Source organism: Pseudopodoces humilis, chromosome 6 (assembly GCF_049639895.1).
Source record: "Pseudopodoces humilis isolate 2021_Gansu_Grassland_sample_001 chromosome 6, ASM4963989v1, whole genome shotgun sequence".
Classification (NCBI taxonomy): Eukaryota; Metazoa; Chordata; class Aves; order Passeriformes; family Paridae; genus Pseudopodoces; species Pseudopodoces humilis.
Genome location: NC_142205.1, coordinates 46054204 through 46068684, shown reverse-complemented (window position 1 = coordinate 46068684; position 14481 = coordinate 46054204). Strand labels below are relative to the sequence as shown.

General features: G+C 38.1%; 1 protein-coding gene across 2 annotated transcripts; it reads right to left on the bottom strand.

Moving 5' to 3' along the window:
• Positions 1–665: 665 nt before the first annotated feature.
• Positions 666–14147, bottom strand: CFI (complement factor I). 2 transcript variants are annotated; one of them, XM_014259735.2, is made up of 12 exons: positions 14025–14147; positions 12108–12387; positions 11341–11485; positions 9830–10008; positions 8725–8835; positions 7081–7197; positions 5926–5964; positions 5342–5445; positions 4596–4711; positions 3621–3898; positions 2899–3000; positions 666–1111 (listed from the first exon to the last, which is right to left on the bottom strand). In XM_014259735.2, the coding sequence occupies exons 1-12, from the start codon at positions 14082–14084 to the stop codon at positions 894–896; spliced, it is 1749 nt and encodes a 582-aa protein (XP_014115210.2). In that variant the 5' UTR covers positions 14085–14147; the 3' UTR covers positions 666–893. The 2 variants fall into 2 exon arrangements, with proteins under 2 accessions (XP_014115210.2, XP_014115205.2); XM_014259730.2 differs by having other exon boundaries at positions 12108–12423; positions 14025–14139.
• Positions 14148–14481: the final 334 nt, after the last annotated feature.

The following is a 14481-nucleotide window of genomic DNA, read 5'->3' as shown; positions in this document are numbered from 1 at the left end:
TTGTTTTTTTATATATTTATATTGCTATATAAAATGTATGTGTATAAGAATACATATGCACATACAGTGCGACCACGTGTAGAGTAAAATTCTACTTGGTGTTGAGAGTTTGCTGGATACCTGAAATATATAGACATACACAGCGATCTTAAGATGGAAAGATGCTTTTGATTTAAGTTGAAGATCTAAAATTCCCTTGTTGTTTGTGACCAGCTGCTGTTAAATTAAACTTAAGAGCTACAAAAATTGCCTCAGGCTAGATGATCAGATGGTGTATATTAACTAGATATGAATTGTCTGAGTTTGTAGCTCAAAAACTGCCAAACAGATTTATTATTTGAGTAATTGTTGCATTACAACAAACCTCATGTTCATGGCCAGTCTGTTGATTAATAGATGATCTGAAGTATACTCCTGCAATAAGCCTGAGGAATCAAGTGCCAAGTCAGGCAGCCTGCTGAGGGTTTCTGGTGACTTAGACCCCGAGATGATGTAAGTTCTTTAAAGCAGGCTGTCTGTTGTCCTTTCTGTGAAGTTCACATATTGCCAGTGCAGTAATTTTCCAACAACTGCTTCCAGTATCATTATCCCTTTTAGCTAAACAAACAATGGCAACTGAAATGCAATGAGAAAAGTGGAAAAAAAAACAAGATCACAAGAAAAAAATATTTTAACATCTGCTTTTATTAGAGACCTCTTGTGGTGGACTTGTGCCTGTAAAATCCCTTTCCCACAGGATTTGCAAAAATGTGGTATTCATAGAGTGTTAAGAATTTTCAAAATACATTCTATGAAGATTTGTACTGATTGTTGCTAAGTTACATGACATCTGATTGTGAAAAAGGACTATTTTTGCATAGGTGATATGAAGGAATCATTTAATTTCCCAAGCTTCAGATATTGTACCGTGAAATGAGACCTCTTGTCACATAGTGGCTAATCCAGTCATAATAGCTGGCAACTTGTGTGTACACGCCAGGGTGACGAGACTCCCCACAGCTCTCACCCCAGCTCACAATGCCCCAGACATAGGCCACATTTTCTGCATCAAAGCAGACCAGGGGGCCTCCTGAATCACCTTTACAGCTGTCTGTGGAGCCATCATAAGTACCTGAAGTGGAAATAAAAAGCAAAAGTAAGTTAAGGTACAAGCTGGCACACAAGGCAGAGAAATTTTTCAGGTCTCTGTCGTTTCCTGACAGGTGTTTGTGTAATGGTCACCAGTAAAGAAGATTTTGAACCTCTTCAAGTTCTGTTACTTCTCATTTCAAGTGCAGGGCCTCTCTTTATATTTGTGGCTGGCCCAAATTCTCATTTGCTTTTTCATCAGTCTTGTTCTTGCAGTGCAATAGAAAAGAATTCAGCCACATTCCCTACTATAAAAAGTAGCCCATAAAAATGGAACAAGGTATAAAGATTTGTAGACTGCTTCCTTTGGAAGTGAAGATGCCACAATGTGTGTACACCTCCATGTCTGCCTCTGGTGTCCTCTCTACCCCATAATCCATTGTCCAGTTTCATCTGTACTATTTTTTTCTGTACCAGCTTTATGGAAACAGATGGGCAAGTGCAAGAAAGAGACCACATGATTCCTGGGATGGGAGGGAGAACAACTGTCTCTAAGTGTCCCCACTGCACTGTTGGTCTCAATGAGAACCTTTAGCAACACCAGTTGCTCAAACACAGTGTTTGTGAAAAAAATGAATCAAGGTGGATGTGATATAAACAGAAATGCTGCTACAGAGCTAGAATATGGTTTATGTTTATTTCCTATATACTCAGTAAAAGTTTATTTATTTCTAACCCCCTAACTACACTTTTCTGATTGGCTGACTGTCCTAGTGTGAAGGAGACCATGCAAAGCATGAGTTCCCAAGCTTTTAAAATGTGACCTCTTTCTTGAGTGTGTACCATACTGAGAATGAATTATGTGAATTTTTCAGAGTTAGGATTACTAATCCTATGAAACAAGATATTATTGCCTTTAATTGGTTTAATTAATACTTGCTTGTATTACTAACTCCTTTGAACACCAGCCCTTAATTGTAAAGATTTTATTTGCATCAGGGAGAGGATGTTAACCCCAGATATCACCTTCCTGAATGTGTCATGTGGTAAAGTATAATCACTTAAAATATATTGAAGAAAAGGGAGATGAGTTACAAAACTGGTGGACTAAATAAAGCCAGTATCTTACAGATGACATCCTGAATTTATCACAAATTATTTCACTTTTATATCTGGTTTTAATTTTCTTGTTGAGTAGTTTGTTTAAAGATTGCCTCTACTTTTTGATGTAACAAACAGTTGAAATCATCTGCCCTCTAAATTGAATACTCAGTGCTCCTTCAGTCATGTATTTGTGAGAAGCAAAAAATGTGTATTCAAAATCCTCATTTTAATACTAGGAGGGATAACCAGTTTCCTGGACAGACTAATCTAAGTTTGAAAAGTTAATTGTATTTTCCTGGCATGCAGTGTGGTAGAGGCAAATGAAGGTCTTAAACAGATGAAGAGTTATATTCTAGGCAACAGGGCTGTGTGTTCTAGGACAGGCATTTGCTTAAATATATTGCCAAATCAGAATCAAATATAGTAAAGGTAGGAGGTTCAGTAGGCTGTAATGTGCTTGTCTGATTAGAAAAGGTAACTCAAATTACATGCAAAAATTTGCCCAAATAATCGTAGAATCTCATCATGCTGTCATCTGAACTCTGTTTACAAATAGGTGCATAGTGGTGGATGCCACAGGCTCCAGTGGCTGGCATTTAGCCAACAGCAATACTGTGACAGTTGGTTTGTTGTTCTTCTTAAGTCTAGAAGATTCCCAGCCAGTATGTCTGGTCTAAACTAAGAGCTTGGTGGTAGAGAAATTATAGTAAGAAAACTGATGCTTACCTGCACATGCCATTTTTTTTAAGAATCGTCCTGGATACAATTCAGAGCAATTGTGAAATAAATCAACTCTTCCCCACTTGAGGATATATGTTCTTTTGTAATCTAGAATAAAAAATATTTTCAAAATTTAAAATGGCAAGTACACATTAGGCACATTTAATATAATAATTTGAAAATTAGTTATTTACTTATTTACAGAATATCTTCTTCAGTATTATAAACCAGAAATCTTACACTGCCACTAATATTTACCCCATGTGAATTACAGTGTATTGGCCATGTATTTCAAAATAAAAGCAGAGTAGTTTAATTGCAGGTTAAACTTTCAGTACTTTCATTTAGTGACATTTTCACCCTTTCCATTTCCTTGCATTCCTCAGGGTTTTTTTCATGTGTTTTCCATATCAAGGTTTCCAGGCACTTGGAAATGTGTACATGGCTTTTTGTGAACTGGAGATGTGGTTGTGATTCCTCCTTATTACCTTTTTTTCCATCTCTGCTCTGTCTTTATGGAGCAGGTACTGAAGATACAGGTGAGCTATGTATTCACAAGTCTAAAGAGATGCTCTGTTTTGTTCTCTGTTTGCTAGCAATTTTCTGTACTCAGCACTGAGTGCTTTGTGCACAACTGTTCTTCACCCTTTTCAAAATAAAAGCTCACCACAATTAGAAAATGAGTTATACAAATAATGCATTCCTGAAGCAAGCACTAAGGCAAATACCTTTCTCTAGTCCCCATCCAGAAATCTTGCATCTGTCACCAGTCTTAAACATATACTCTGACCAGGGGACACAGGCAGGTATGCTGGTGTCTTCCAGGGAGCATTCGCTGTGCCCAGAACCTTTCAGCTCCAGCAGAGCAATGTCATTTTCGTAAGTCGATGCATTGTAATTTTCATGAATTATCACTTGGTTTACTTTGAAAGTATTTGTCTCTTTGTCGTACATTACTGTGCTCAACATTCCAACCCAGACACGGTAGAGATGGGCTCGATTTGCCCTGGAAAAAAAACAGTGAAATAAACACAAGCCTTACATTTCAACTGGTTTAAAACTATTGCATTTTATGAAAGTTTCCACAGAATAAAGATCCACATTAGATACATATATTTTCTTTCCGGACTTAATTGCCCAGGTTTTTTTGAAGTGTAGTAAATTCAAGGCAGATGACACATGCTGAGAACTGCAACTAATACAGAAAATGATTTTAAAGCCAGGCTCTGTTTAGTGTTGTGACAAAGAGGAAATAGATGTTTATGCTGCTCTGATAAAAGAGTGAGCAGATGTGGATGGGACTGGCAAATCTTACGTGTCTGCTCTTGGCATGTTCTGGGTAATATATGACTGCAAGGACATTCATTCTCTGGGAACAGATCCTGGACTTCCACAAGGTAGAGATGAAGAGGTCCCTTGTATTTAATTTCAAGCAGAGTGGTTACAATGAACCTCTCCTGCCCGCTGCTATCTGAGTGAAGTATGCCATATCTCTTCAAACTCATTGTTACTTTTTATCTTTCTATTCACTGCCAAAACACTCTATTTTCTCTGAATCTTCCTCATCATTAATGTGGGTGAGTCAGTGTTTAAAACTGTTCTATTCAACAAATAGAAATGAACAAACAGGTAGCTAAGAAGGGCAGCAAATCAATCTTTCTGCCTTGCAGAAAGAAAATTATTTCAGAATTAGTTGTTTTTACCTGACACAGTGAGCAGCAGTGAGAACCCAACAACCACCAATATAAACCCCTCCACAGTGCACTGCTGGACCTTCATTGCTGACGTCTTTAATTGCCACTTGCCAAGGAAATTCACCCTGTTCAATCAACAAACAGAAATAATGAGAAATCATTACAGCTGTACAACTTTTAGTGCATAAACAGAAAAACATCTCTTGGTATCACCTAATCTCCTTGACTATGTCTGATTTTAATAAAAGATCTGCCATCCAGAAGTTGTAAATTTGGCTCCATCAGATATAATGGATATATATATATATATATGAAAATTCAGTTAATTTTATTCAGTCTTCTGACTTTGTGCAATGCGTCCTTCCCTACAGCTTTCAGTCATGAAACCCCTTGTAGTCAGAAAAACAGATGGAGGATCTGACCTGGTTTGAGTACATTTTTGCTGTATTCTGTTTCAAAGACACAAATTTTAATTCAATTTTTACGAATTGTTATTTTTTGCTGTATTATTAATTATTTTTCTGAGTAAGTTTCAGTGTCTACTTGTACTTCAGTGTTTAATTTTGTAACTCCATATTTTACTTTATAAATTGTGCTTCTCTTTACTTTCATTCAGTGCAATGCCACCACTACTGCAAAACATGACATAAGCATTGTAGCTGATTTTGTTATTTCCATAACTTTAACAAAAGGCAAATAATGCCCATTTAAATCAATGCTGAATGAACTCATATCTGGTAAGGTTATTTTTTTACCTTTCCTGCAATCTCTCCACCTACGATTCTTTTCTGTCGAGTTAGCGTGTGATTCCTAACACCGCAGTGCACTTGGGGAAGGAGCGTCTTTATCATTTTTCTTTCTTTAACAAAAAGGAAAAATGTATTTCAGAGTTCAGGTATACATTCTTACTAAAATTTGAGTGCTGTGAATATGCCAGTAGCTGAAATAGCAAGAAAACAAGGACCAAAAATTTTGGTGCCTGTTTTTGCTTTAAAAATTGCTAGTGTCTTAGCATCGTAGTACTTCTCTCCATTTTCCAATACTGCTTGCATTCAGGCAAATAATTTTAAGGATGTTCCCCTAGATTTGCTGAGAGTTTACCTCAGCTGAGAGTTTACCAGTTGCCAAAACATGCAGATGTAGGTCCTCAGCTAGGATGAATTATTATGGCATTCTTGAAATCAGGGAAAAGTGAGACAAACAGTAAGTCCCAGAGTGTGTATCAGTAAATCACAGAGTCAGAATACCTGAGTGTTCTAGATCTGAGCAGCTGGCTGGTAGCTAGACAGGCACTAATAAGAGAGTATGCTATTGATTTTGGAGGGTTAATTAAATTTACCTTCATCCATGCTGTCCTTTTCAGCACCTTGTTCTTTGCCTGTAGTAGAATAACAAAATATTAAAATTACCTGTAAACATTTACTTGAATATATGTTTGTGTGCTGAGATCATGGAACACATTTTAAATCCCTAAGGGCATATTGTTTACATGGAGAGCAATACTTTCCAGCCTGGTGCCTGCTGTTTCCTTTTCTGCTAGGCACTGTTTGGCTGCGTCAGCCTACGAATGACCAACAGCCAGCAGATACTGATTTGTAACTACACAACATCTGCTCGCTTTCCAAGCCTAGGGAGTCCTTCTGCCAGGAAACCCTGAGAAATGACCCTTGTTTTGTTTCTGATCTCTGGGGAGATGTCCCATTCTCCTCCACCAGAAACAACTGAAATTTCACCTCCTGCCCCATCAACAATTTGAAACTTTCTAAAACCCAAAGGAGCATTAAGTAATAGGTTTATTTGTTTTTTCCCCCCAATATAGATTATGCTGTTGGGCACTGTGTGCCTTCTTTAATAGGGTAAGGGAGGATATTCAACATGAGAGGTAAATTAAATGCTTGCTGAATCTGGTTTGTCAGCTTTTATGCAAACTAAGTGCCCATTGAATTTGGTCCCTAAACAGGGGCTGAGCATTTTGTCTGTTCTCATGTCACTGACAGTAATGTTTACATTTAGAGTTCAGTTTACCTGTACTAATTACCATTTACCAATAGTTTTTACTTCTTTGGCCTTAGCCTTTGTCTCTTTTGAGAGCAAGGAAAACATTCTAATTTTCAAACAAAACATAATCTTCAACAGAGGGGAACAGCACAGCAGAATTCACTATACTGACAAACTAGTTCCTCATTTGTGAGTATTCTTGCTTGCCCTCTCTACACTTTCTTAGGGGATACCAGTTTGATAGCTGGCTACATAAACAGAAGACATAATCTGCCTTAAGCTTCCCAAAACACCATCTGTTTCTTCCTCCCTTTAGTTTCCTTGTCATGCCTTTCCAGAAAGAAAGGAAAGAAAATTCTATGATCTTTTCCTCCTACTATGCATAACATTGGAAGACTGATTCTTGCATAATGAATAAAATAATAATATGCATTGTGTAGCTTCTAGTTAAAAATGAGCTGAATGAAAGAAACAAAAACATCTTTCAGAAGAAAACCTGCACAGAGATGTCCAGCTTCATCCTCTCCTGTGAGGCAGTCGATTTCTTTGTTGCAGACATTCTTATTTGGAATACAGATATTTGACCTACAGTGGAAACTGTTGTCTCTGCACTCTGTAACACAGGAGAATTTCAAACGTAAATCACAGGATCATTTGGTTCAGCAACCTCACTTGGTCAGAGAGCTTTTTAAAATGTAAACCAAATGTATGCCCATATTACAGGGGACTTGGCATTACAAAAGCAGGCTCTGCGCATGTAAACAAAATGAATACTTGGCCTTCCTCACTTCAAAATCTTGAAGTTATAATACTTGAAAAATGTGGATCTCTGTTACCACTGCAGTAGTGTACTGCTAGACTTGGTGTCACTCCATACCACTTTCATACATAACATGTCCACACTCAACCTTAGCCAAAAGATCTCCAATTTTGCCAGCATTACTGATCACCTCAAATGAGGAACTGATGATGCTTGTGCCAAATCCCACCCCCACCAAACCAGAGACCAAGCTGGTTTTTGGCTGAATGAGCTAAATGCCTAAAGGCAGGGTTAGGAATCAAGAGTCCTGATAGGAAAACACTGGATGTAATAACCTACATCTTCTAAAATTCTTGGTTATATGAAAAGGTATTATGAACCTGAGACCTCCTTCCTTTTAAATTTTGTGATCCCTTTGAATGTTGTCAAAAGCAAAGCAATGCTTGAATTCATGGCAGAGTCTTTTTAACTAATTTAAAATCTTACGTCAATCTACTATTTAAGATATTCACCTTTAATAGAAAATAAGGTAGTTCTCTAAAAGTATCCAGATATCCCAAGATGATCCAAAGAACACTGAACTCATTTGAAAGACTTACTTTGATTTCAGAAAGCATTGTTTTCAGTCCATTCAGCACTATTTTTGTCACTTGGAATCCAAATACATGTCCACTAAATATATGCAATCACAGGTATTTATTACCTTTTTTCTAGAATTACTGTGACCACATTTCCACAATTATCTGATTAAACTGACTTACAATTGTAATACTACAAAATTAAGGTTATGGAGGGATAACAATGGGATTTGTAACCCACATTAGCATTTGGCATCTGAAACCAAAGTTTGAAAGTATTCTCCTGCATTCCGGTCATGCTAGATCCATTCCTCATTTCTAATCAGAATTTTTACAGCTGGAATTGCACATGCTAAAAGAATGCTCATGAATAAGCAGTGTGCCAGGAACTCTTCACAGATGTTCCATGGATGATTTTGCATTAGTAATAAATTCAAGAGAGATCTTACTTTGGTTTAAAGATAGTTCATTGGAAAACCAGTGTCTTTGTTTAATTACTATCAATTTTTTTCCAAGTAAAAGTTTTCATTCTGTCAGGACTAATTTTTTGTATCAGCCTCCTAAATGACCTCATTGTATTTTCTCATTCTCTGAAGAAATCCAGATTCTCAAGAGATCACTTGTCTGCTTCAAAATGGCATTTCCTTCCTGCTTTTTTTGTACTTGCCAATGTATAAATTATGGTAAATAACGTAGTGACTTAATGGAAAAGAGAATTCAGCTGTTATATCACTGTAAAATTTTTTTGTGGGTTGATTTCTGCTGAAACTATTTTGAAACACCTGACAAAGGAAATTGTTACCTCTGCAGCACAGTTCATCACTCAGGTCTCCACAGTCATTGATCCCATCACAGGTTTTATTCAGAGAAATGCACTTCTTGTTGACACAGTGAAACTCCCCATCTGAACAAACTGTGCAGCAAGATGAAAATGAAGTTAGTGTGGAATTGACTGCAGGTTCATAATTGCCCAGGGAAATACTCTGCCTGCATATTTGATTCTGTCAGCAGTTTGGCCTATCAGCAGTAGGTATGCTGGGGCCCAGTCAGGTAAATAGGAATCTTTTTTTTATTGTTTTGGTTACCTTTTTATCAGGGTTTCAGTGTGACCACTCGTTTTCTTCCTCTGAATTCTAGTAGCCTGGCAAAAGCGAACTGAATTTCTTCTAATGAAAGGACTGGTGAGGACTAAACCAGAAATGATCAGTTCAAACCCACTGTTAAATGATTCAAGGATTGGGATGATGGAGGTTCCCCCTCTAGAAAGAACTCATCAAGAGTCTGTGCATAACTACTCTTGTAAGAAAAAATGAGATGATTCATAGCACTTCTAGCCAGCAGCACCTCAGGCTGATGCTCACCAGTACCAAAGAAAGCTTCCTACAGAGAATGAAAAGCTGTTAGAATTCTAAACAAGGCTTTGATTCCCCTTTTACAGTGAGAAACTGAGGAGACAAGAGACAGCAGTTTCACTCTGTAGTCATGCTTGTCTGGCTCCGGTGCTAATGGTGGGCTAATTGATGTCCCTCAAACAGTGAGCACCACATTGACACCTGTCTCCTCTCCAGTTAAGCCAGGAGAGGTAAGATCTGTGGGATACAATATACCTTGGTACCCTTGGAAGGGATGGTGGAACAAACAGAACCATGGGAGAAATAAGTTTTCTTTGGGGAAATATCTATAAAAATACTTCAGGATCAACAGTGCTTTTTCAAAACTCAAGACTATCTTGACTCCAGATTGCCTCAATTGTCTTAAAGTCTGCAAAAGGATTATTTCAAATAATCAAAAGGCTTCAGTGCAGGTTTTCTGTTGCTGAGAGGTCAGCAAATTGGGTCCTCATTATTTAAAATAAATTTAAAATACAAAACCACCAAGTAGATATTAAACTAAAAGGAACTACTAACCTCTGAGATTTTCATGGCACTGCAGGCTAACCAGTCCCTCATTACTAGCTCTTGGTTTCATCTCTATGTGACATTCAGCAAGACTTGTCTCTAGGCCCCTGCAACTTATTTGCAGACAGTTCAATGAATTTAAGGCAGATTCTGTGATGTCGAAAGTGGCTTGGTAATACTCAGCACCTCTGTGAAGATAATAACAACAAATTATATAATTTCACAATGGATTGTCCACTGCTTTTATTGAATAGAATTTATATGATTTTCCTCAGAGTCAAATAATTTTGGTCATGGCTAAGAAAAAGAGCAGACTTCCCATGGAGTTATCTTGGGGTAAACAGGAGATGTTTGCTTTGGAACAAAAAGTGCTAATTTTTGCAAGCTGCTACATAGAACTATCCCCAAAATCAATATGTAGGACTGTGAAAGTCACTGTGTATCACGATGGATAGAAGTCTCCATATGTAGCAAAACTTGTAAGCTCAGACCTCTATCTCTGTGGACCCGGGTGAGCCATAACTTGGGAGCCATCCTGTATGGTGTCAGCTATCCTAGGTGCCATCAAAACCAGCGAATACTGAGGAAGCTCAGGCCACTACAAGGCTGGGATTGATAAACTTTATCCTTCTTGGTTTTACCTGAGCAGTATTCTCCTGACAGTGCATGTATCCCCTACCTAAAAGAAATAGGGATCAATTAAATAATTAACTAGAGGGGCTTTCAATGAGACTCCAGGGCTGAGTGCTCTGTCTCAGGGCAAACCCTTCTCTGCTCTCTGAAAATACACTGATCAGGACTAGGAAACACTTGCTTCTCACCTAGAGAGGCACTGCAATATCAGTTTTAGTTTTTTAGGTACTTTTTTTTTAGGGTTTTTTTTTTTTTGGTAAGGTTGGGGGGCAACGCTACCTAAGTTAAATTAGTTGTACAGGTGTAAAATTATTATGTACAGGATACAGAGGTAACTTTATGAGGGGCTGAACACACAGCTCGAGCCATCAGTGTGGTCACAGGAAAAAGAACAAGCTCCATGTGGCTTCAGCCATCCCTGGAGTCAGAGCAAGCAGTGGCAGCAGGGGCAAGGAGTGAAGGAAAAAACCCCGTGCTCTGCTCCCTGTAAGCCTGGCTAATGCAAGTGGCAAAGCACAGCTGTACCCTGTGGTCAGCTGTTTTGAGAAACCTTTCTCTGCACACAGATCATTGCTCAGAGCTACTTGGGGATGGTCTCTGCATGCACTTTCCCTATCACAGGCCTGAGAGAACACCTCCACATTGACCTTCATCTTTACTTTAAAGTCAAACAGTTATAGTTTGTATAGTTGTAGCCTGTAAGAAAACACAGAAATCTTGTTTAGGCTTTCACTCTCAGGTGTCAGTTTAAGAAGTTTTATCAGAATATTGTAGCCAATGTATTGTTCATGAGTTTTCTGTCTTAACTGTTATTAAGACACTCCTGTAAGCTTCACTACTTTTTGAGATCCCCTGCAGTTATACAGAGAAAAATTCACCAAACTTACAATTCAAAGCCAAGGTGCCTGCAAGCCACGTTTGCTTCATTCATAGTCCACTCACTACTGCACACAAAACTGTTATCCTTAGGATTCAGGGGTTTTACTCGAAGCAAACGTGAATCTCCACGACCCAGAGAGACTGAAAATGTTTCTTAAAAAATAGAAAAGAGATAAATGAAAAAAAAAAATCCCCAAACAAAATCATATTATATAGATGTATGTAGTCAAAAGACAGCACAAAACCAAATCAGGACTAATTTTGTATTTACAAAGTTCATATGGAAAGAACAGTAGATTTAGAATCAGAAGCTTCAGGTATTATTCCTGAATTTTCCTGAATTTGTGTTTAGAGCCTGCTAATTTCTCAGAACAAGCCAATTTAAAGACAAATGAGGGTAACGGGTCCATAAGAGTAATTGAAGATCTACCAAGAACAGGTTGCATTTTAGTATAATGACCTTCTTTAGAGGATTTTTGATAACCAACCAGTAATACTTGTAGTGAGAGGGCCAGATGCTACTTCTACTACCTGTGCAGCAAAATGCCTGCAGCAGTCTGTGTAGCAAAACCATGTGCAGCAGGGTGACCTGGGCCTGTCAATCACTTCATTTTGTAATGAAAATCAACAGATACTGCCCATTTTCAGTATTTTTAATCTTCTGTTTCATGTTGTTACTAGTGCAAGAAAATGAACGGCCTTTCTGAACTGTAAACAGTGTAAGCATCTCCTCAGCCACCCCGATGGATAAAGTTCAGAAGGGAGGTGTTAATACCTTCAGGCAGGCATGTTCCCTTGTGCAGAAACTTTGCTTTGGGTTGTTGACACTCATAGCTCTTTAGCTGACAGTAAGTACGGAAGTTCTTTCCACTGGTAGAACAAACTGCAGAGCCATTCTTTGGGCACTGGTAGGGAAGCTTGCAAAGGCATTTTCCCTCCACACATCGTTCCCATGGGTGACAAAAAACTTTTTTACAGGACTTGTGGGTGTACTGGTTGCTTAAGCATTCTTCTATGAGGTAGTTGTCTTGCTCAGCTGGCTGGGCAGGCTTAACCTGTTGAAAGTGGTTTTCCTCAGCATTAGATGCTGCCTTCTCCAAGGCACACAAAAAATAATGAAAGTAAAAGCAAGATTAGGGATTGCACCAAGAGTTTTGCAGATTCCTTCACTGACCTCAGCAAAGTGTCTATTTATAAGCCTTTTCCTATCTAATCAAAAATTCCTAAATACCATTTGTAGTGTTTATCCCCTTGTCTTACTCAGTTTTTCTGAATTCTTTTTTCCTTTTTGGATCATTTACCCAGTGTAATCTTCACTCTTACTGATCTCCCACAAACTTTATACTCTTTACTTTTCAAACATCAGCTGAAGTGCACAGCAGATTATAAACATTTTTAAAAACATTGGTTTATAACACATCCCAGCAATGAGACTGTAAGTAGATTAAAACATAAAGGAATTTAAGCACCAGATAAATAAAAAAATAGCAATTTTGGTTGTGTTTTTTTTTTTTTCCTAAGTTTTGTTTTATTGGACTGGTTGATTTTGGATTTATATATCACCTGTAAATATTTATGAACTACTTACTAGCAAATTAATCTATAATTAATGATTTGTTTTGCAGAGTCCATATGACCGCTCAAGTAACAAGTACCTCAAATATCTTAACAACTGTCTGAAAGCAATTTGAAAATTAAGTGCTCATCCTTATCATTTTTTTTTCCTGTATTTTGCACAGCCGTGGATCCGCAGTGTGGTTGCTGGCCATCACTCTACTGCAGAGACAGATTCTGACCCTGCCTCTGATGGTCTCTGGGTGAGTGGCTCTGCACCTGTGCTTGTGCAGTTCTCTGGTGACTCCAGTGCTGGCTGAGGGCTTTTGCTTACAAAGATCTGTAGGGTAGGATGGCTCTTGGAACATGAAAAATATATATGGATGCACTCTGTGCAAAAATGGGAGAAAAACATTAGTCCTCAAATGCGATTTATCAGCTTTGACTGTGTCAACAGGACTGAAGTTTAAAGTTCTCATGAAGAAATCCTGCCCACAGTAAAGTGAGGATGTAGTTGGGGCAGAATTTAATCCAATACCTCTCCTTTTCACAGTTGTATAATCTTATTAAATTTTTCCTGCTGTTCTCAGGTCAGTAGAATCCAAACTACAAGCCAGATCCGGCTTGGTACAACTCCCATATTGTGCTAGGGGTTCCTCCTCAACGGGAACAACAGGTGCTGATGTTTATCTCAGAATTTCTCTGAAAGACTTGGGTTGTGCTGAGTGCCCAGCCCAAATTGGCTTTCCTGGACACGTCTGCCCAGAGACAATCTGCAGGAAACCTTCTGGCAGTAGGATAATACCATGCTGCCATACTACAAGACTGCAATCCCATTTATCAAAAAAGGGAGGTGGGGAAAAATCACAGAACCTTTCTGTGGTCAGCCATGCTTGCAAATTTGGTTTGGGATATGATCGTGATTAAAATCTTTTTCAGAAACCTGTTAGCATAAGCCCTAGGTAGAATCAAAACGTGAAAGAGAAATAACAAACTTCAGACATTCAGCCTGGACTAAAATAAATGTATGAAAGGAATCTTTTTACAAAAAAAATCAATTTGCTTTGCTTTTGTAACAATAAACTGTTTATTAAACGTTTTTAAAAAAATACTGCTAACACAATAAAACGTATCTTACCTCTGATCCACAAAGACAAAAGAGGCACAAGAAAGCCAAGCAAATTGGGAGCATTCGCATGATGAAATTTTATCTCTCTTCCTAGACAAATTCCTCTGGCTGGGATTCTTTTGACTGTCAGCTGTTAGATTTGTGTTTAATTTTTAACCATTAGAAAAATATTTTGAAGAGCGTTTAGAAATAAAGTACAGTACCTTCGACTATTAACTGATAAATCTGATCTCTTCAAAAGATACTGCCTTAACTGTTTTTGTCATAAGTGTATGACGAGATAACAGAAGTAAAGCCCTTGAAACAAATGATTAAAAGGAAGCGGTTGTTTGGGTTACACTTTTCTTTTCTTTGCACACAAGACTCTGACCGATCCACCACACCGGCTCTCCTGATTGCGGCTGTCCATGGTTGTCAGGTTATTGTGAAAAAGCAATGTTGTTACACACGGTGCTACACACAATGT

Bases quoted from the DNA above. Each gene is read 5' to 3' on its own strand.
- CFI (XM_014259730.2), bottom strand. From the start codon at position 14,084: ATGCGAATGCTCCCAATTTGCTTGGCTTTCTTGTGCCTCTTTTGTCTT. The intron at 7,198-8,724 runs GTAACAATTTCC...CCTGTGTTACAG, and splicing joins TGATGAACTGTGCTGCAGAG to AGTGCAGAGACAACAGTTTC. The intron at 5,446-5,925 runs GTAAATTTAATT...TTTTTGTTAAAG, and splicing joins AAAGGACAGCATGGATGAAG to AAAGAAAAATGATAAAGACG.